General features: G+C 42.2%; 1 protein-coding gene across 1 annotated transcript in view; it reads left to right on the top strand.

The window, feature by feature from the left end:
• Nucleotides 1-16,222: 16,222 nt before the first annotated feature.
• DGKK (diacylglycerol kinase kappa) overlaps nucleotides 16,223-23,280 on the top strand; it is a 109,300-nt gene continuing 102,242 nt past the window's right edge. Inside the window, exon 1 of the mRNA XM_009197613.4 lies at nucleotides 16,223-17,264. Coding sequence (XP_009195877.2) covers nucleotides 16,590-17,264 — 675 coding nt within the window. The 5' untranslated portion in view covers nucleotides 16,223-16,589. The remainder of the gene's footprint in view (nucleotides 17,265-23,280) is intronic.

Here is a 23,280-nt window from a genome sequence, read left to right as displayed (position 1 = left end):
TGGTTCCCCAAAGAAGAAGAAAAAAAAAGCCATAGTTTGTCCAGGCATCTAATCATCACACTTATTATTCTGTATTTCAGTGATCATGTGGGACTGTCTCTGGAAGAGAGATCTGTATGTGGAGCTATAAGTGCATCAAAAGCAGGAAATTGTATCTTGCATGTCTTTAAATCTCCAGTATGTACCACAGTGCCTGGCATACAATAAGTGCTCAATAAATGCTTGGTGAAAGAATGAATATGATTGGCTGCATAAAAAGACACTAACCCCAATATAATATATCCTAAAAAAAAAAAAATCCCCAGAAACAGACTTTCATGCATTGAGAACCACGGAATATTTAAAGTTCAAACCTCTTGCTATATCAAGATATCTTAGAAAAAACAATAATAAACTCAAACATCTGGGTTCACAGTGAGTGGCTAAATGCACTGTTCTGAAGGTACCTAGAGCAATAACAGAAGGCTCTCTAGCAAGAATCAGGACTATAATAACTGAGAAACTAAGTTACTTAGTTACTTATGGCACTGTGATATCCCCTTCTATTCTTTAGTATGTTCATTCTTGGCCTTGAAGAAGAAAAACACTAGTCCTTAGGCTAGTGGTGGAGGTGGGAGTGGAGGAGGGGAGTGAGAATTAGCTGACTCATCAGTCTCACTCACACATTTTTGTTTCCATGGAGGAGAAAGAGCATACATGTGATGTCGTCAAGACTACAAAATCTTCTCTCATCACTCTTGTCTCCAAAGAAGTCAAATATCTTTTACAAACTCTATCCTCTGAATTACCATCACCCCCTTCACTAGTCACACATACAAAAAGAACATTTTTCAAGGAAGGAAAGTCAATGATATTTTAGTACGTAGTCAGTCAATCTAGCCACCTCATTTATCATCATAGAAGTATGTCTTGATGAAGCTTAATATAACACAGTAGAAAGAAATTTACAGAAGAGTAAAAATCCAGCCAGAACTCAGCAGAACATAAATGGTTAGAGACAAAGAGTGTCAGCTCTACAGAAACTGTCAGAGCTAATGTTACAACAGAAACACAGGGGCCTAGGCAAATCTCACCTAGGTTTGCTGATTGACTTGGTTGTCAGTGTCCTATGTTCTCAATTGTATTGATTAACACTAGAGGACTTGGCAAAGCAGAGCATAATCTCTGCTATAGACTGAATTGTGTCCCCCCATATTTGTATGTTAAAGCCCTAACCCCAAATGTGACTTGAAGATAGAGCTTATAAGGAGGTAATTAAGGTTAAATGAATCCATAAGGGTGGGGCCTTAATTCAATAGGATTAGTGTCCATATTAGAAGAGACACCAGAGAATTTGTTCTCTTTCTCTCTCTCCACCATGTGAGGACACAGTGAGAAGGCAGCTATCTGCAAGCCAGAAAGAGGGCCCTTCCTAGAGCCCAACCATGGGGGCACCCTGATCTCAGACTTCCAACCTCCAGAACTGTGAGAAATAAATTTCTGTTGCTTAAGCTCCCCAGTCTAATGGTATTGTGTTATGGCAACCCAAGCCGACTAAGACATCGTTCCAGGATTTCTCCTAGGGGTAACAATCCCAAGTAATTAATAATAAGTTAACGTAATTTATACCGTCTGTTCCCAGTCCCCCCAAGTCTTCCATTTCTCAAGAAACTTGGGGAAAGTCTCAAATTGCATTAAAATTACTTCTTCCTGTTCCCCTTTTTTGTCCTCTTCTAGGCTACGTTCATGTGAACAATTCAAGACATTTCCATCCTTATGTGTTTTATTCCTGAAATTCCACATAAGTTTGAAGATTGGGCAAAGTTCTCATCTCCACTCCAAGCCTCCATTTCTCCTATGAAGAGCTTGTGGAGTAGAATAAGGCTGTAGTTCCATGCTACAGTTGAGGCAAAGGGGACGTTCTTGCCACTTTGGGCAATAATACAAACTATAAGAGAGGATTTTCAAAAGAAGCAAAATTCTGAGACAAGAATAGGAGGAGGTGGTTAACCAGAGGGACAAGGCAGTATGAGTAAAGAGTGGATGCATCCTACCACGGGTGTGGAGTAGACAGCAAATGAGTAGGAATGGCAACAGCTTATGTGATGAGCCCTCCCACCACTTCTAGAGTCCCTGTCATATTTTCTTGTGAAACTATACTCCCCAGAACTTGATTGATTCAGAAAGAATTCACTTGGAGAATTCAATGGTAATAAACTACAGATGGGTATCTACCTCACGGGGCTATTGGGGAAGTTAATTGAAATAGTATATGGAAAGTACTTAATATGGAACCAGGCTTACAGTGATCACTTCATAACTGGGAGCTAGTGTAGTAGTAGTTGGTGGTGGTGGTCATTACATTAGGGCTTTCTTATCATGGTAACTGTGTTCCTGGCAATGTTAGATTTGCTCTGAGCTGGTTTTGTGGTGACATCAATTGTAGTAGTGAAGGAGACAAGTGTGTTGATAGCAGCCCTGGAAAATGACATGAAAACAATGAATCACGAAATGGGTGAAATCCACCATCCATCCTACTACACAAGCTTAGGAGTCATTGGTGACACCTCCCTCTCTCTCTCTTCTCCCCACTCTCAATCTACTACCAAGTGCTATCCATTTCTTCCCTTAAACATCTCTTAGAACTAGCTACCTAATTGTTCTCCCAACTTCCACTGTTATCCCTCCCTCATAGTCTTCTTCACAAAAAGGTCACCGTAATCTTTTTAACATGTAAATTAGGACATCCCATTGACCATGACAATCTGAACACATGTATTTACCTCCACTTCACTGCCAACCCTCATTAAAATGACAGTAATTTGGGGAGAGAAGATAACAATGCAATATTTAAAGCTAGAAAAATAGATATACAAGGGTAACTGACAGCTGACCTGCAGAAAATGAATCCAAAACTGGCATTGGGGAAAACTGACAACCAATACAATTCACAACAAAGAACCTCCAAAAGGCTCAAAAATTGGCAGGACCAGTACTTCTGGAAGTGGAGGTGAAAGTAAGCCTAAAATCAAGAGTATTGGTTGAAATTCTTATTAACCAGTTGGATCCTAAGATCTCCTCCACAACTCCTCACAGCTGTGTGATTGTCTCTGCCCCAACTCCCATCAGATGTGAGGTTTATTCTCTAGAGAGAGTAAAACAGAGGGTCTCTGGACTGGGGAAGCACAGTTGAGGAAGAAGTACCATATGGAAAACAAGGACATTCAGAAGTTTACATATTGATTTTTGAGATTCTTAGCCTCTTATCCCACTTAGTGCTTTGCTTTTCTTTTCTTTTCTTTTTTTTTTTTTTTTTTTTTTTTGAGGTGTTGTCTTACACTGTTACCTGGGCTGGAGTGTAATGGAGCCATCTCGGCTCACTGAAACCTCCACCTCCTGGGTTCACATGATTCTCCTGCCTCAGCCTCTCGAGTGGCTGGGATTACAGGTGCACAGCACCATGTCTGGCTAATTTTTATTTTTATTTTTTGTATATTTAGTAGAGACAGGGTTTCACTATGTTGGTCAGGGTGGTCTCGAACTCCTGACCCCATGATCTGCCTGCCTCTGCCTCCCAAAGTGCTAGGATTACAGGCCTGAGCCACCGTGCCTGGCCCCACTTAGTTCTTAGAATGCTGACAGTCAGGCTTACAACCTCCAGGCTTGAATATTCTTCTTTGGAAATGTGAACAACCTCAGAAAAAAATAATAATAATAAAAAGAAAAAAAAAAAACTAAAGATGTTGATATAAAGGGTTGTCCAGTGAAATGACCCAGCCAGATCACCTTGCAGTGAAACCCATTGTGGTAGACAGACCCACAGTAGTCCCCAGTGGATACCACCTCCTCGTACTCGTGCCTTTGTGTACTTCTCTCTTCTTGAATGGAAATGGGAACTGTGACTTGTTTCTAACCTAACAGAATATGGCAAAGGTGATGGGATGTCACTCTCATAATTAAGCTACATTATAAAAGGCTCTGCTTTAGCGGACAGAAGCTAATGTCTCTTCCTCTGGGCTTGATGAAATGGGAGGCTATGTTGCAGAAGCCTATATGGCAAGTAACTGCCAATCTCTTTAAGGAGCTGTGGATGGCCTCTAAGACCTGAGAGTAGCCTCCAGCCAACACTTAGCAAAAAGCTGAGGCCCCAGTCATGTATGTGGTCATTAGAAAATAAATTCTGCCAACAACAGCCTGATTAAACTTGGAAGAAAATTCTTCCCCAGTCAAAACTCCAGATGAGTTTACATCCTGACCAACACCTTGATTACAGTCTGGGAAGACTCTTGACAGAGAACTCAGCTACCCCAGACCTGAACTGCTAATGCACAGAAACCATGAGATTATTAATGTGTATTGTTTTAAGCCACTATATTTGTGGCAACTTGTTATGCCACAGTAGAAAACTGATATACTCACACGAGTCTCACTAAATACTCTGACCTTTTAATTAGCTTTTTAGGAACCTACTCATAAATATGAGCAAACAGCCAAGGATGACAAACTATCTGAGGAAAGCCTGCAATATCAAAGATAGAGACCTAAACCAACCAATAAACCAAAAACTTAAAAGAAACAGAAATGAAAATTAATAACCATTATTGTACTCGAAGAGGTAAGATATTGTATCTATCAAACAAGAGCAAGATTATATTTAAAATGATACTCAGAGGGCAAAAAATTGCTCTGAAAAATTCCTGCTTTAGCTGGAGGCCATTATCCTAAGCAAATTAACACAGGAACAGAAAACCAAATACCACATGTTCTCACTTATAAGTTGGAACTAAATGCTGGGTCCTCATGGACATAAAGATGGCAACAATAGATAGTGGGTACTACTTAGCAGGAGGTAGGGAGGGAGTCAAGGGTTGAAAAACTATTGGGTACTATGCTCACTACCTGGATGACAGGATCACTTGTACCCCAAGCCTTGGCATCACACAATATACCCATGTAACAAACTTGCACATGTACCTCCTGAATCTAAAATAAAAGTTGAATTTTTTTTAAATCCTGCTTTGAACTTATTAGAAAATGTTGTAGAACGAAAAATTTGTCTGGTCTTTGTTGCAGGATCTTTGTCTCAGTTTCCTGGGAAAGAGCTTCTAAACTCTTAAAATTTCTTGAGTGGTAAGAATGTCTTTGTTATTCATGATGGGCCTTTGGACCCATGACTGAATTTATGCTAATGAGGTGGCTTAGGGTGGGCTCTTGGGTAGTTTCAGGATGGGGGTTGGTGAGGCTGTAAAGACCAACAGTGTTACTAGAGAGTTAAGGCTTTGTGCCAGGTGATATCAGCCGAAGATGACCTCTGGGGAGGGAAGAAGGAGGGCTGGAGACTGAATTCAATCACATGGTCAGTGATTCAATCAGTCATGCCTGTATAATGAAACTCCTGTGAAAACCCTGGACACCAAGGCTCAGGTGAATTTCCTAGTTAGTAAACATATTGATATGCCAGGAGTGACATATCCTGATTCCACAAGGGAAGGACATGGAAGCTCCACAATTAGGGCACTCCCAGACCTCATCCTCTAGGTCTCTTCATTTGGCTAGTCCTGATTTGAATCTTTTGTAATAAAACTAATCATAAACATGGTACTTTTCTGAGTTCTGTGAGTTATTCTAGGGAATCATCAAACCTGAGTGCTCATTGGAATACCCAAGTTGGTAGCCAGTTGGTCAGAAGTGCAGGTAACCCTGAACTTGTAGCTGGCATCTGAAGTGAGAACAGTTCGTTGGAGACTGTGCCCTTAACCAACAGAGTCTCTGCTAACTCTGTTAGTGTTAGAATTGCATTGCAGTAATGCAGAAGGTATGAAAGATAAAGCTGAGGGAACAGCCCAGAAGTAGAGCAAACAGACAAACATATGGAAAGATAGAAAATATAAGAAAAATGTAAGCAAATTACATTATTCAGGTAGTCCAACATAAGAATAACATTTGTTCCAGGAAGGAGAAGGTCAGAAAAACTGGAGAAAACAGAATTAAATAAATAATTCAAGAAAAGTTCCCAGAGTTGAAAGACAGTTTTAAGATTGAAAGGGTCCACAGAATACCCAACACAGTGAAAGAAAATGGACACACACCAGGAGATATCAATGTGATGTTGCACCCTAAGACAAAACAAAGAACCCAGTGGCTTCCAGAAAAGAAAAATTACAAGAGAGCAGGATTCCAAATGGCCTCAGGCTTCTCAAAAGTTAGAAGCCAGAAAACAATGAAGAAATATCTTCAAAATTATTAGGGATATCGCAGGATGAGACCGTTCTACAGATCTAGAGAGCAATTCGGCCGGATTGGAGCAATTCAAAGATGTCTCACAGAAGATGAAACTGACAGAAGAGCCAATGCATCTTCACATATTGGGAGAATATTTAGTCAACTGGGGAACAGGTTGTGGATGAGCTAATGTTAAGTGTGTAGAAAAATAAGCAAGAGAATAAACAAGACAATTATCAGCTCCATTAAAAACAAGCAGATGTGCAAGAAAGGAAAAGTAATCCTAGTGTGCTATGTAACTCAGCTGTGAATAGCATTTCCAGAGTCAAAATAATGTAAACACTGAATATTGAGCTAGTCAAAATTATGACATAACTGTACTGGTAGAGTGGTGGAATAGGAAGTCTGTGTTTGTGCATGCACGGGGGCTTATGATGATAATGAGCTAAACTCTCCTCTTCCATAGAGTGCTTTAATCTGAAAAATTATGAATTAGCTTTACAAGCATGCTATTTAGCTAAAGGAGCTCCAAGTAGTTCCCTCTAGGGAGTAGATAATGGGAGAGGGGGGCAGACTGACAGCTGTGACATGTACCTATTTGTTTCTTTAAACTGCATACAAAGCAAAATTCTTTAGAAAATAAAAACTATTTTTATTTTTAAAATTTTTTTTATTATAATTTTTTCTTTTTTCTTTTCAACTTTATTGTATTTATTTTAAGTTCCAGGATACATGTGCAGGATGTGCAGGTTTGTTACATAGGTAAACGTGTGCCATGGTGGTTTGCTGCACAGATCAACCTATCACCTAGGTATTAAGCCCTGCATGCATTAGCTATTTATCCTGATGCTCTCCCTACCCCCACCTAACCCCAGGACCCAGTGTGTGTTGTTACCATCCCTGTGTCCATGTGTTCTCATTGTTCACCTCCCACTTATGAGTGAGAACATGCGGTGTAAAAACTATTTTTAAAAGCAAATTCAAATCAGATCATGTCACCAAATTACATAAAACCCTTAGTGGCCTACCAGTGCAATTAGAACAAAATATTCTATTTCCCTTGACTTATATGCTACATCATGATCTGAATCCCGCCTATCTTATTTCATTTCATACGACTCTCCCCCTTGATCTCTAGGCTCCAGTCATTCTGGTCTGCTTTTTCTCTCTCAAACACAAGCCTGTCTCCATCTCCAGGAGTTTGTACTTGCCATTCCCTCTGCCTGGAATTCCTTTCCCCAGATATTTTCACAGCTGCCTCCTTGTGTTCACAGGACTCAACTGAAAGTTGCCTCTTCACAGAAGCCTTCCATGACAATCCAATCTCAAACAATTAGGCAAACCCAAATTGAAATTGAAATCCAGTCTAAAGTCAACTGGTCTGTACTCTTCAAAAGTGTCAATGTCATGAAAGACAAATGAAAGCTAGGACTAATCTAGATTAAAGGAGACTAAAGAGACAGAACTAAATGCAATCTATGATTTGACCCCATATTTACAAAAAAAAAAAAAAAAGCTATACAGAGCATTATTTGGACAATTTGAGAAATTCACATATGCATTGTATTCTAGATAATATTAATGTATCATTGTTAAATTTCATAAGTGTGATCATCGTATTGTGTGTGAAGGAGAATGTCCTTGCTCTTTATGAGATACATGCTGAATGTATATGCTGAATACTTACGTGTGACATATCATGATGTCTGCAACAAAGGTTCATGTGGCTCAGCCAAAAATAGATAGATATGCAGATAAATAGATGGAGTTATAGATATTAAGTAAATGTGATAAAGTGTTAGCAATTGGTAAAGAATATGTAAGTGATCACTGTATTATCCTTGCAACTTTTCTGTAGGATTGAAAATTTTTCAAATCAGAAGTTGGTGGAAAAAAATCTTGAAGTTTATTTAGTAGGTTTGTTGTTGGTAGTAGCGTTGGTGAAGTAATTCCAAACTATTTTGGATGTCCTATAGGATTAAGCAAATGAGTAAATAAATTGACTGACCAAAGTAGCCCTCCAGGCACTTTCTATCACATCATCCTGTTTTGTTTTCTTTATTGCACTTATTTTCTGAAACAACGTTTTCATGTATGTATGCTTGTTTAATGTTTGTATTTCCCCATCGCTTAGCCAATAAATGCTGTTTGAGCATGGATGATATCTGTCTTGTTTTTTGGTGATTCCTCAGCATTCAAATGAGTGCCAAGCATGTAGTAGATGTTCAATAATTATTTGTGGAATTGATGATTGAATAATGCAATCCCTAGAAACTCTGGGAGTCAGGAAGCTGCAGTTTTGCCCCAGGGTCACGTTAAAGTTCTGAGGCCCAGTTGGGAAAGGGCCTTGTTATTGCAGAGACCAGTGAAGCTGAGAAAGAGAAAGGGTAAAACTGAGCCTAGTTTTGTCATATGAAGTGTAGTTAAAGGGAATAGGCCCTTCCAGAAATGGCTGTGCCCAAAGGTCATAACTAGAGCATGGGGACTTAAAACCAAAAGGTGAATGATAGAAGGGAGGTCCTGGAAATGACTATTGAATGCTTTAATCTCCGTCTAAGACAACCAAGTTATGTGATATCTTGTCCTTGTAAGTTGCTTCAATTGTGTCAAGCCCCTCCCCTGAGATTCCTTCTTATGACAGAACTGATTAATTCTGCATTTTGAGCTAACTCTCAGTAAAGGGAAATTACAAGAAAGAGAAAAAGAGGCAGCCAGAAAGGCTGCTGGCAGTTCTTTGGAGGAAAAGAAAGCCACCTTCTTCCCCAACCTTTTTCATCACAGCAGTTCTGCCTATCAACACCTCTTTTTCCTAAATTCCTTTCTCTATCTGTTCCTCCCTCCTATATCCATCACTTTCCCTCCTAAAGTCAGTCATAAAGCATTTGTAGAGGGTGGTGAGGTAGCAAAGTAATTTTGTGCAGAGACAATTCTTACTAACATCATCTTTTTTCCTTTTTGGATAAAGATACACACACATACACATATTCAAATATTGAGAATGAGTATTACAAATGTCTGCCTGCCTCCATTACTGACACCACACCAGGAGGGTTCTAATAATCTTTTTCACTCTTTCTAAACACCATCACCTAAGGGACACTATCAGCTCTATATTCTCTCCCTCAGCTCCCCCCACACACACCTGTGATCTGCCACACCAATTTCCACCACGTTTTTCTCTATGCCATTGGAGCAATCTGTTTTCTCTTATTAATACAAGCTGAGTTTAGATCCTTGGCAGGTTAGACTGGGTGGCTGTTTCTCATCAGCTTTCCCCCATATCTAAGCCACAGTGAGTTAAAGATTCTGCAAAGATTCATTTTTTTCTTATCTTCCTTCAAACTATTTTCAATCTTCGAATCTGCTTTCAGGTCCACAACCATCCCACTCCTGCCTGCCTACAAAGACCTTTCTCTCATCCCCTGGTCATTCATCATCAGTTAGAATTTTAAATTAGAAATCCTATTAGCATGTTGAGTCCATGGAAGCCAAACGACCCATTATGGACTAAATCCAAATGTATAGGCAGGTGGTTAAGCCAGTTGGGCCAGCAGCCTTGGCAATGCAGACCCAAAACTAGAGGTTGCAGTAAAAATAAAGAAAGAATCATGATTTTACAAATTACCTCAAATTAATTGGATATCAGCTCAAGGGGAACAAAATAGATTTGTAGATGCTTCCAGAACCAAATACACAGTCAAGGACAATTTTTTTCTCACTGGTTAGTTTTACCACGTACACCTATATTCAAACAGCCTGCATTGTTCCCATTACCTTTAAAACCAAATCTTCCAACTCTTCAATCTGATGTTGAAAACCTTTTACATCCCCCTTTCTCCCTACCACTTGCTTCACTCTAATCTCTTTTTTTATACTATATTTTTTATTATGCAAATATATATTACATGTATTTATTTTAAAAACACCTTTACTGAAATTTAATTCATGTACCTTGATTCACCCATTTGAAGTATACAATTCAGTGACTTTTAGTATATTCACAGAGTTGTACATTCATCACAATAATTTTAGAACATTTGTGTTACCCTCAAAGGAAACCCCACATCCCTTAGCTGTCACCACCATACCATCTCCATTCACTTTGTCCCTAGCAACCACTAATGTGCTTTCTGTCTCTATAGATTTTCCTATTCTGAACATTTCATATAAATTGAATTACACAATATGTGGTTCTTTGTGACTGACTTCTTTCACTTAGCATGATGTCTTCAAGGTTCATCATGTTCTATGTATCACTACTTTTTATTCCCTTTTATATCTTAATGATATTCACTGTATGGATAGACCCCATTTTATGTGTCCAGTCATCAGTTGATGAACGTTTAGATTGTTTCCACCTTTGCCTATTATGAATAATGCTTTTATGAACATTTGCATACAAATTTTTGAATAACTGTTTTTAATTATCATGCATATATAGCTAGGAGTAGAACTGGTGGATTATATGGTAACTCTGTGTTTAAGCATTTGAGGAAATGCCAAACTGTTTTCTGAAGCAGCTGCTCCATTTCACATTCTCACCAGCAGTGTATGGCGTTCAGTTTCTCCACACCTTCATCAACACTGTTATTATCTATTTCTTTGATTGTAGCCATCCTAGTAGATGTGAGGTAATATCTCGTGGTTTTGATTTGCATTTCCCTGATAACTAATGATGTGGAACATCTTTTTATGTGTTTATTGGCCCCACATATATTTTAAATTAATGAGATTATGAGGCTTTTTTACTTTCAGAATTTATATTTTTACCTAAAAACATGTCAGATTTGTTTAGATATTTGTACCATTACTCTTCATTGTTTACAGTTTTGACTGTGTGTTATGTAACACAATGTTAGTTACTGTACATAATTTCTCTGTTAGCTAACTGTTGTAAGAAATTGAGGCTGAGAGAAGATAAGTAATTTGTTCAAGGTCACAGAGCTAGCAAATTGTGTAGGATTTGAATCCAGGTCATTTTAAATCCAGAGCCTGAGTTCTTTATTTTTTTTTTATTTTTATTTATTTATTTTTTATTATACTTTAAGTTCTAGGGTACATGTAGATAACATGCAGGTTTGTTACATATGTATACTTGTGCCATGTTGGCGTGCTGCACCCATCAACTTGTCAGCACCCATCAACTCGTCATTTACATCAGGTATAACTCCCAATGCAATCCCTCCCCCTCCCCTCCCATGATAGGCCCCAGTGTGATGTTCCCCTTCCGAGTCAAGTGATCTCATTGTTCAGTTCCCACCTATGAGTGAGAACATGCGGACTTGGAATCAACCCAAATGTACATCAGTGACAGACTGGATTAAGAAAATGTGGCACATATACACCATGGAATACTATGCAGCCATAAAAAAGGATGAGTTTGTGTCCTTTGTAGGGACATGGCTGCAGTTGGAAACCATCATTCTCAGCAAACTATCACAAGAACAGAAAACCAAACACCGCTTCACTCTAATCTCATCTCTCATCAGTCATTGGTATGGTCCCTCTATCTCAACCAGCCTGGCTACTCGCCACCAGGTTTCTATCTTTGCTTCTCTCCTTGTCTGCAATGCCTTTCCACTTCCTCTTTGCTAATCTATGTTAATTGCATCATTCAAGACCCATTTCAAGATCTGTCCCCTTACAAAAAGCTGTCCGTGATTCACTCACAGGATTCCTGATATTTTGTGCTAAAACAGACTTTAGAGCTAGATGATCAAGTTCAACTTTATTCCCACCTCCATTTTTCATAGGAGAAAACTTAAGTCCCAAAGATATTAAATGATCTGTATAAGGTCATGTTGAGAGTTTAGTGGTAGAACCTTAATATGAAGCCAGATTTCCTGACTCCCCTTGCAATTTCCTTTCCGCTCTGTCACACTTAGTCCCCACCCACCCCCAGCCCCCCAGAAAGGTACAAAGTATGGTGTCATGATCATAAACTGGTGTCTGTTCAGATTACTTTTCACCTGTATTTGGCTTATCTTGACCACCAAGCTCGAATAATTGTTGTGGGAAGGATTATGTCTAATATTTCTGCCCTTTCTCCTTCCCCAGGACACCTAATAGGGCTGTATACACCACAGACTGGCAGTAAATATGTCTTAACTGTGGAGTGCTTCACTTCAAGAAAACATAAAAACAGAACCAATAAAATGAGTATACCCTGGTTGAATTATTATATTACATACATATTCAAAAATGTTCCTCTAAACAGGGACCTTCTACAGTGAGCTTGGTTACAGATCATTAACTGCTATCCAGAAAGAGTGAGAGCTGAGAAACATCAAGGTAAAAATGGAAGAGTCTCCACTCCTTTGACAGGCCCAAGAAAGAAACAGGCATTAAGGCAGCCTTCCCACTCTACTATGGAGAGGATTTACACAGACCCTGTCTCACAGCACCCAGCTCACAGCCCTCAGTATTGTGCTCTGGTCTCCCTCAGCTGGGAATTGAGTGACGCAAGTTCTAAATGTCTGTTCCACCACTAATTATCTCTGTGACCTAAGATATGGCACTTAATCTCACTGGACTTGTGTTTTCTCATCTGTTAAAGGGTAAAGGGCAGGGGTATGTGATGGAAGTCCGAATTTGCTTGTCTCACACATTTATTGTGAGGCTGAAGTGAGATAATATATGTGAAACTACTTTAGAAATCAAAAGGCATTATACAAATGCAAGGTATTAACTTTTTAACTCTCCAATCCTATATCAATTAATCCTAGGAGACTACAGTGAGTAAAGGTTAACAAGTTTGCATTTTAATCCCAGCTAAATTAATTGTCTGAATCCTCTACATTCTCCATAAATGCTGTCTGTTCTTCATCCCATCTCCTTATTTTATTTAGTAGATTATTATAAAGGTTGCTATTTTGGCTTGGCACATCCCGAGGTAGTACAGTAGGAGAGGTTGGCAGCTGCTAAGACTCGGGAGAGACACGGATTTCTTCCCAAATTGCTCTAAAAGGGAGGACTTAGGGAATTTAAAGCTACTGATCAAGGGGGGAAAGGTCTCCACTCTAGCAGTACAGTGCCACTCTCTCATTCAATAATGAAAATGAAATGAAAACAAGAAGGGAGAAGAGCTTTAATTTTGTCACACTTCTCAGCTTTTCTCTCCTTTGCCTCTCCAGAACTCTGAGCATGGCTGAAACTGAAGGAGCTCCATGCTGGCTTGGATAAACTTTATTTTGGGTAGAATCAGAGTAAATGCTGGCAGTTGGGTGAGGTAGTGCATCGCATATTCAAAAGATATGAGTCTACTGTACTGATCGATCCTTCATCCAGTCCAATCAGGTAACTTATACAACATGCCCAAAAGTCCCAGGCTAAGGACCATTTCTGCCCTGGGACGTCCAGAACCATGTTCATCCAAGCCTTTGTGGATATGGTCATCATTCCATAAATGTCTGGTTAAATAAATTCTTATGTACCTCTTGGCCTTTTTAAAAATCAGTATTGTTCAATTAAAAGAGAGCCTCTTAGGAGATCATTAATCATTTGAAATATCAAATACTGCTAAAAAACAATGCAGAAAAATACATCCTAACCAGTAACCTACAATGAATCATCCACTTAACAGACATTTCCTGAATCCTGACTATGACCTCAAGCCCTGGGTTAGGTTGTGAGGAAAATACAGAAGCATCTAAGCAAAACTTTATTAGGAAACCATCAGGTTATGGGAAAGAGGAAGGTGTAGCTTAGTTACAGCAAAGGTGCCTCCCCAAACCAGGTACCAATAAACCATTTTGGCCATCCCTCTACCCTACCTCCAATGTAAAGCATGGTATTCAATACTGGGCTAAGGAACTCCCCTGCCCCCTCCCCACACACAAAAACCCTTACTATGATATGAAGCAATAAGATAGCTAATGATGTGCTGAAAAATAATTTTCTAAAACCTTCAAAACTAATCATAATGTAGTTCAGGCAGCATATCTCCAGTAACCTACCCTAATGGAGCAAAAGCCATGTACAAACAACTATTTTAGCATTCAACCTCAAAATGACCTTGTAGCAAGAGTCTACATCATAAATGTTGGCCTCATTATAATTCAGTGTAGAATTATAGACAAGAGTTTCAATAAACATATATAAAACAGTAACTCCAAGTTGTCCCCTGATGGTATCCCGCTTGACAATACACTGTCTATGCCAAACCCCAAGAGGCCATCTGTAACCAAAGAGGCCATCTTACTCTGTGACTGCTCAGCCTTCAGCCCATCTAGCTACATGTCAGGTTTAGTAAAAAGCAAAATTTAAATGTGGGATATCTGCTCCTTCTAAGGACAGGGATTTCATTAAGGTGTGAGAGCCAGAGAAGTGATCTCCAATCCTGGGCTTACTGGTTGGTCAGTTCTGGCACTTTTATGAGCCAGATCTGATAATGAGCTCTGGCACCTGTATATTTCAGTCCTGAACTCTTAAGGTTAAAGGCAGCTTGGCTACTTGAGGTGTGGGATAGGGGAAAGGAGAACAAGCCCAAGGAGGGTGAAGAGAGTGGGCCCCTAAGGTGAACTTACTGGAAGGAGGACTACCATATGAGGGAATGGATAGAGCTCACCTCTCCTGGTCTTTCCATCCCCAGAGTTTAAGGACCGTCCCTGCACTAGCTTAGTAGCTGCCAAGCAGTGTAACATATCTCTGCAAAGGTAGGCTTAGGCTGTGATGCTGCAGCAAGGATCTGGGAGATGCAGACCTCACCAGAGATTCTGGTTTTTGGAGGGAGTTAGGTGAGACTGTGCTCTTGTGGTATTATTTATTGCTGAGACATAGTGTAGGTAACAGAAAGATGCTGCAGATTCCAGAAAATTCTGGCTAGGTCAGAGTCCATTGGCAAAAGAAGAGGGAATGGTGGAGGATATGGTCTGGGAGTAGATGGCTAGAGAAGGGGCTGCAGAAAGAGGGCTGCTACCCACAACTGCAGCATTATGTGTATGGGAGATAAACTCACTTCTCATATTTCAAATCAGGCTTACAGGTGTTTCTCCCCCGTCCGATCCCCCCACCCAGCTGTGGCTTAACGGGTAGTCTTCTCAAATTTTAATTACAATTGGCAAGATATTGGCGTCTCAAGTCTAGGTCTGACTAAGATGATGGTTTGTATGCATGTGTAGGTGACTATAACAGAAAGAGCTTCTAAAGTCTCCCGATGTGGTGGGAAAGGTGCTGCGCTAGGCATCAGCCGTTCTCTTCGCAACAGAATCTCCCATCTCTAATGTCAGACTGCTTCAGTAGGTGAAAAAGGTGTGGGTGTTGCAGTGAATTTCCCCAGCCCAAGACACACACACACACACGCACACGCACACACGCGCGCGCGCGCGTTAACAAGTTTGGGGGGGAAAAAAAAAAACAACTCCTGCCGGTGGCTGGGAAATCCAGCTAAAAGCACAAGGCAGGCTCCTGTGGCATAGGCGAGCCAGACAGATGCCCAGATAGCTGCGGAGACCAGAGTAGCCTCAGCTCCCGAGCGCTAGCACAGCTGCTGCTGCCGGGGCACTCTCGCCTTGCTCTCCGGGAGGCTGTAGGCTGCGGAACGCCGGGGCTCCAGCCTCCCTCATCACACTCCTTTCCCGAATCACCTCAAACTCTGTACCCAACAGCAAACCGCTTGGATCTGGCAAAGCTCAGAAACGCAAAAACCGAAGGGGGGCAAATTGTACTTCAATCCAAAGGAGGCTGAACACCCCCACCCCCGCCACCACACACACACACACACACACACACACACACACACACACACACACACCCCATGCCGCTTAATTTCTTTTCCAGGCTTAGATAAAAAGTATTACTTGCCCATCGAGGCTTGGAGATGGGGGGCAAGAGGTTGGTCCGAGGCTAAGCTCACCTGCTGCTGAGGGAGAGAGCAGACACAGGATGGAAGCTGTTCTGAGCAGCAGCTCATGGCTAAGTGGTTGGGGAATTGCAAAGACCCTCAACTTCGCCTCTGGCTTTTTTTTTTTTTTTCTCTTCATTCGTGTTACTAAAGGGTTAAACACGGCCAGGCTCCAACCCGCCCCCCAACCTCCACGCCGCTCCACTCCCCCTCCCCTTTTTGTCTCTCCCCTCCCCTCCCGCGCGTCGCTAGGAGGTCATCAAGCACTCTGCCCAGTCCGCGTTCGCAAGCCCCTCTGCTTCCCGCCCATCAGACCCGTGGCTGCTTACGAAGAGGTGTGCGCTCACTGAGGGGCGTGTTCCAGCACAGGGAGACGCTGAGCGCCTACGGGTTAGACCTCAGAGCCCAGCCAGCCATGGAGTGGGATGGGGGAAAGTTTGGCACCCTGCGAGGGGCTGCCAGACTGGAGTGGGCGGGGCGCCCGAGGGTACTTTAGCCCTCCAGGCTTAGGGACGCAGGCTGCCCAGACCTGAGGCGGTGTGCGGACATGGACCGCGGAGCTGCCGCGGCCCAGGGCACTGCCCCGCCTCAGGATGGAGAGCAGCCCGCTGAGTCTTCAGAGCCTCCGCCGCCTTGGCCGCCGCCGCCACCACCACCGGCTCCGCCGCCGGCTCCACCGCTGCTCTCCGAGCCTTCGCCAGAACCCGTACCAGAGCCCTGTCCAGAGCCTGCTCCAGGACCCTGTCCGGAGGCGACCTCAGAACCAGCCACAGAACTGTACACAAAACCGACCCCAGAACCAGCCACAGAGCCGGCGCCAGAACCTGCCACAGAGCCGGCCCCAGAACCTGCCACAGAGCCGGCCCCAGAACCTGCCACAGAGCCGGCCCCAGAACCGGCCCCAGAACCTGCCATAGAGCCGGCCCCAGAACCTGCCACAGAGCCTGCCCCAGAGCCGACTCCAGAACCTGCCCCAGAGTCGGTCCCAGAGCAGGCCCCAGAGCTGACTCCAGAAGTTGCCCCAGAGGCGGCCCCAGAGCCGACCCCAGAACCTGTGACAGAGCTGGTCCCAGAGTTCTGCCCTGAGGCGCCTCCAGAGTCCCGTCCGAGTCCAGCACCATGTCTATTGCAATGTCCGGTGGACATTCGAGAGAGGGGTCTAAAGACCTCGCCATCGCCATTGCCATCGCCCAGAACGCCAATGTCGTGGTCCAGAATAAAGGTAAGCAAAAGACCCCCTGGAGCGCGGAAAAGAAGCAAGGCGAAGTCAGATGGCTATGGAGCCCGCGGGACTCCGGGTACCCCTTGCATCCCGCTTGTCTGGCACTGGCTGGCCAAGATGCTGAGAAAGATGCAGGGATTGGGGAACCCGAGGGAATGGGAAGGGGTTGGGAGGCGGGAAGCAACATGTGGGAATCGAGAATGGGCTGTTTGGGGCTAGAAACGGGGGTGACAGCAGGGGGGTGGGAGCAGTTTTCCCCGTGAGGAGAAGCGACAGTGCGGTGAGTCTTGAAAGAGAAGATGAAGATACCCTCGAGGAGCGCAAGAGACCTGGAGAAGTGTTTAAGGCTGGCCCCGAGTACATAGCGGACGGATTGAGTGGGGGCGGTGGGACACACCTCTTAGCCGCGGTCACTGCCGCAGAGGCCCAAGCTGCGGAGCCGCCGCCTGCTTGGCCCCCCTCCCTTCCACTGGGGAGGGGGCTCCTCAGCTGGGCGCAACTGGCGGCGCTCCAGGGAGGTGCCCGGCGCCTCTGCCGGCTGCTGCGAGCCGGTACTCCCGGTGGGGACTAGGGGATGGGCGGCGCCCACGCGCACTGCAGGGGAAGGGCAGGGTTCTCCGGGAGGAGGGGGAGAGCATGCGTGTGTCGAAGCCACCATTCCATCTGTCTGCAGGATTTCCCAGCAGGTAGGTGCAAACGCAGTGATACAATGATGCACAGCGTCACAAACGGGGCAACTGGCATCCCGCACCAGGGCCAGCTGGAATGGTACAGGAGTCCTCGTTTAGAGACACGAAAATAGGAGATGGGATTGCAGAACGTGTGAAGGGGAACCTTCATCTCTACCAGTCTACCGCGACGCCTTCTAAATCGTTACACTTGGCCGGGAAAAGATGAGTGGAGAATCCTCCGGCACTCGCCCAGGGGGAGTAGGGAGGAAAAAGGTTTTCGTGTTTGCCTTGGACCCTGAAACCCCGTCTGCTCTTCAGCGCGAGTATGCCTGTCTTTCCTGCTTTCTCTGCACTCTCCCTACTCTTCCGTTCCCCTAAACTTCGTTCCACAAAACTGTGAAAACCATGATAATGCACACACACACCTCAATTTAGCTTCCCCTGCAGGAAAACATACACACACGCGCGCATTCACACACACACATACACACACGCGCGCGCGCACACACAAACGAATAACACAACACACAAACAATACCGGTCCATCCTGCTGCCTAGCAGACCATAAGGAACCCTTCTGCTGTGGACCGCATACTTATAGAATGTAGAATGCAGGAGGGGAGGGGGCAGAGGTTGGCATCACGAAATAGAAGCGCTAGTTGCTTCCTGAGTTCTTAGTAGGGAGGCTTGAGTTTGCAAAATATCTGCAATGACGAACGACTGAAAAAGACGGCTAAAATGAAAAGTTTCACAGAGAAAAGAAAGTGCAGAGGTTTAAAAATAAATAAATGAAACAGGACGGTGGGAGACTGACAATTTTTTTAAAAGTCCAACACCCTAGCTCTCACACCAGGGGGTGTATCCCTCCCTTTCTTGAAAATACCCTTTCCTGAAGTGATCTTAAGAAGGGCAAAGTTGGGGTGGCTAGATTTGGGAGCTCACCCCCACCGGGTGATTGCTCTCGTCTTTTTGGAAGAGTTTGCATTAAGCTGGCGGGAAAGAGACAAGCAGGAATCACCTGACCTGTGGCCATCTTAAGCGAAATTTTGGGAACATGGCTGTGAAACTGACACGTGGGGACGTAATACCCAGTGAATGCATCTCCTCTTTGGCCTCTGGAAGGCTGACTGGAGACCAGGACCCTTCCCCCAGTGAAAAGCATCCCCTGCTCCTATGCGAAAGCATCTCCTACCTGTTTGACAGGAAAATGTTGTTGCCAGACAGATGAGGAGGATTAAGGTAAGGGGAATCAGATTAGTTTCCTCTACATAGTGCCTACTCAGACGTGCTGGCTAGCTGACCCACGGACATTTGGCAACACTGGCAGGAGACCAGGATCCCAGGGGTTTGACTTTGTCCTTAGTAGAGCCAGATATTGTTTGAATCACTTATCTGTAGAATGGGGTTAAGAGCCACGACCATCCGTTAAGAAGGCCATGCAGATTAACTGATCAGTGGCTCTGGAGAATTTTGAAGGATGCAAAGGATCTGGGTATGTGCTCAAATTAAATTGCTTGGAGCCAAACCCTTTTACAACACCCTCAATGTTGCTATGCAGTTGCTTGCTCTCTGGTGCAGCTGGAAACATCTGATCTTCAGTGATAGGATCATTCTCTCCTGCATCTTCCTCAGACAAATGGCACCTGCAACCAGCTGGCTTGTATCTTAACATTCAAGGCAAACAAGTTGTCATCTTAGCTGGGGTGATGTTGTTTTCAAACACTGCCTCCTCAAGGCAAGCTTGGGGGGAAACAGCTATGCAACATGCATAGGCGTGCACACACCCCTGACACACACACGCACATACTATACATACGTGCACAAAATGTCAGGGAACAAAACAAAATACAGGTCTCATCATGCAATGAAATCCTCCATAGCAAGCGTGAAGCTATCCTGATAACTCAAAGGATGAAATGAGCAAAACCAAGTGTTTGAATGTGACTACAAGTTTCTCCCAGATAATTTTGTTGACTGGTATTGTAGCAAAAAAACATTTTCCAGCCTTGTAGTCTGCCCTCTTTTGGGATTTCAGGAACGTTTCAGAACCTGCAATTCTATGCCAAGCATGAGGGTAGAGACTGAGAAAAGGTGGCTCATGTTTTCTTTCCAAATAGCTACCAGGATAACACAGTTAGTCTGTGAACCAAACATGTCTATTTCTTTTCTTTCTAAAATGTTTCAATTCCCAGGAAATGAGCCATGGTCTCCCACCTGGTGGCAGCAAGTGTAAGTAAGGATGTGTGAATTGGTTCTTTAGCAACGCTATAACTTTCTTCCCGGGAGGGATGGGGCTTATATGAAGTAGACCATGTTTCTTTCTCTCCCATCAGCTATGCTTGAAGAAAGACAAAATTTTGTTTATTCATTGGGTTTCGACCGTCTATGAAATTAAAATCACATCATACAAGTGATTGATGAAAATCTGGGGGGAAATACACTTTTATGGCTTTTGGGGGAGATAAAAGGGGTCTGTGTATCCCTCCTGATGATTGCACAGTAATAACCATTATCCTCAAACCATATCAGGACAGTTTTTATGTACAAAACTGGTATTTTTGTACATTTTCTTGCAAAATAGCAAGCATTTGTTTATGTGATATCTGGTGATTCCTATCAGAATATTTTAGTGATTTCTGAGCTTCTCAAAAATAGGGGTGGCCTTTCTCAGTGCCTAGTTCAATGCAGCCCTCCTTGGTTTTGCTTAATAAACACTTGCTGAAGCTTGAAACCTATCCATTTCCAGCAATGTGTTGGCTGCTGCTGTAAATGAATAAAAATTATTCTCATTGGTTTCAGAGTGAGAAGTAAGTGCTTATTTAAATGGCATGGAATATATAGCCCTTAAGGAAATACAGTCAATCTTTCCATTTTCAGAGTGGTTATTGGAACTATAATTAAGAAGCAAATTACTAACAATTTTTTTAATGGCTTGGAAAGTGCCCTTATCCCATGCAGTCCCACCAGCAGCAGACTAATAATGATATCGTTAGCTTCAGGGGATAATAAATTTTTTCCTAAGTGAACAGAGTATCTGCAGTGACTGTAAACAGCTTTGGGATTATAGATTCAAATGTTTAACCTGTTGAAGGTCAGAATGAAATTATTTTCTTTTCTCTTCAGTTTTTGCCCCCTCCTTGCCAAGTTTTGATGATACCATCTGATTTATTTGGTATATTCTAATAGTTCCTAAGCAGTCACTACAGGATGTTCTAGAAAAGATAATGAAGTATTGGTCAGTGGTCTTTAGTTTCTCAGAGTACAATTCTTATGCATTTATTAAAATCTCCAACTAGGGATTCTGCAGATCTGCAGCCCAAAGGGAAAGTGCCTCCAAGGAAAGGCAAAAAAAAAAAAATCCATAGAAACCAGGAAACCATTCAGGGGTGTTCTAATAAGGATTCTATAATTCCTTCTGCTCCTATGGCACTTTACAGTTTGCAGAGTGCTTTCCTCTGCATTATTAACCCTTTTATTTCCTTGAACAAGGCAGCAGGTGGGGGAGGACAAAAATAAAATTTGACAGCTTATAGGATGTAATGACTGAATTTTCTATTGTAGTTTTTTTTACAAAATCTAACATATGGCCTTTTGTGATACATAGGCTCCTCATTTGTCTAAGAACAGTCTTCTAGCTGACATTTCATCAGCTCTGATATTTTTTCCAAAGCAGTGGTTGCTGCTCCTCTTCTGATGCTCCCAGAGGGGGCCAGCATAGAAGGGGAGCCTGAGAAGACAGGAGAAGAGGCAGAGACCCTGAACCGATTACTCACAAAGACCTTTTTTGTTTGTGTGTGTGTGTTTTGTAAAGGAAATAAATTGAAATCCTGCTAAGGATAGGGTGCCCGACCTTTCCAAAGCCCACCCACTGTAATTCTTTCAGTGGAAAAAAAATAATTTTAAAGGAAAAAAAAAAAGCAAGCAAGCAAGCAGCCATTCTAAAGGGAGATGCCCCACCCTCACCAAAGCAAATAGATCTTATTCTCAAAATAATAAAAACACATTTATGAATTTTAAAAAGGAAAAGAAAGGGACAGTGACCCCAGATAATGAAACTTACCCCTCCTCTGAAAATTATTTTAAGGAAAAAAAAAAAAAAAAAAGAAAGAGCTTCTAAAAGGAAATTCTCCTCACCCTCATCAAAGCCCATGGAACTGATATCCCCCAAAGAAAAATTTTAAAATGAAAAAAGAGAAATCATCGTAAGTTAAACAGTATTTCTAACCTCAAAATATTCATGAAATTTATAAACTTTATTTGACTTCCGGCTCATGCTCAATCTCTTGAGAAAATTAAGGGGGCAAAAATAGAGGGAAGGTCCACCAACCTCATCAAAGCTTCCTGACATTATTTTTCCCAATTACATAAAATGTGCAGAACAGGCAAATCCTTAGAGATGGAAAGGAAATGGGTGGGGCAGTATGGGAGGTGGAAAAGGGAATGATGGCTAAAGAGTACAGGGCTTCTTTTGAGGGTGATTAAAATGTTCTAGAATCAGAGAATGGTGTTGAGTGCACAACCTTGTGGATACACTAAAACCCACAGAATTGTATGTTAAGATGATGAATTTTATGGTATGTAAATTACATCTCAATTTTAAAAAATAATTAAAAGAAAGATACCATCCCTCTAACCACACGATAAGAGACCTAGTATTCTCCCCAAAACAAAACACAAACAAAATTGAAAAAATGAACTAAAAGAAAGGGAGATCCTCTTAAAGGATCTTTAACCTCACCAAGGATAATAACCTTCATTTGCCGCCCCTTCAATTAAAAAAAAAAAAAATTAAGGAAAACAAGCAAAACAGGAAATCCTTTTAAGTGCAGATATTCTAAAAAATCATAAAAGTTAATGAAATTTATGAATCCTCCCCTCTAGATACACACATTTTAATTTAAAAAAAAGAAACAAATATTAAAGGATAGGTCCCTGATTATACCAAATCTCCTGAATTTTTAATTCCAAGAAGGGTGGGGGACGGGGAGGGGAGGGACAAGAGAAATACCACTCCTCCATGACTAAAGAACATAAACCTTATTCTTAAAATACAGTTTTTTTAAGATTTAAAATAAAATTAAGAATGGAAAGTTATATGTGTTGGTGAAGAGGATATTATTAATGAAACAAAAACAAAATCCTCTTAAAGAGAGGAAGTACTTCAGTGTCACAAAGACCCATGAATTTTTCTGTCAAAACACAACCAAGAAAAAAAAAAACGATTTTTTTAAAAGAAGAAAAAATAAAAGAAAATCCTTCTAATGGGAGTTGACAAAAATTCACCCAAAAACTTCATTCTTTTTATTTTATTTATTTATTTTTAATTAATTTTTAACTGATGCATA

The sequence above is a fragment of the Papio anubis genome, chromosome X, assembly GCF_008728515.1.
Source record: "Papio anubis isolate 15944 chromosome X, Panubis1.0, whole genome shotgun sequence".
Lineage (NCBI taxonomy): Eukaryota > Metazoa > Chordata > Mammalia > Primates > Cercopithecidae > Papio > Papio anubis.
The sequence above is the reverse complement of the archived record's forward strand: the minus strand, read 5'-3'. Positions and strand labels throughout refer to the sequence as shown.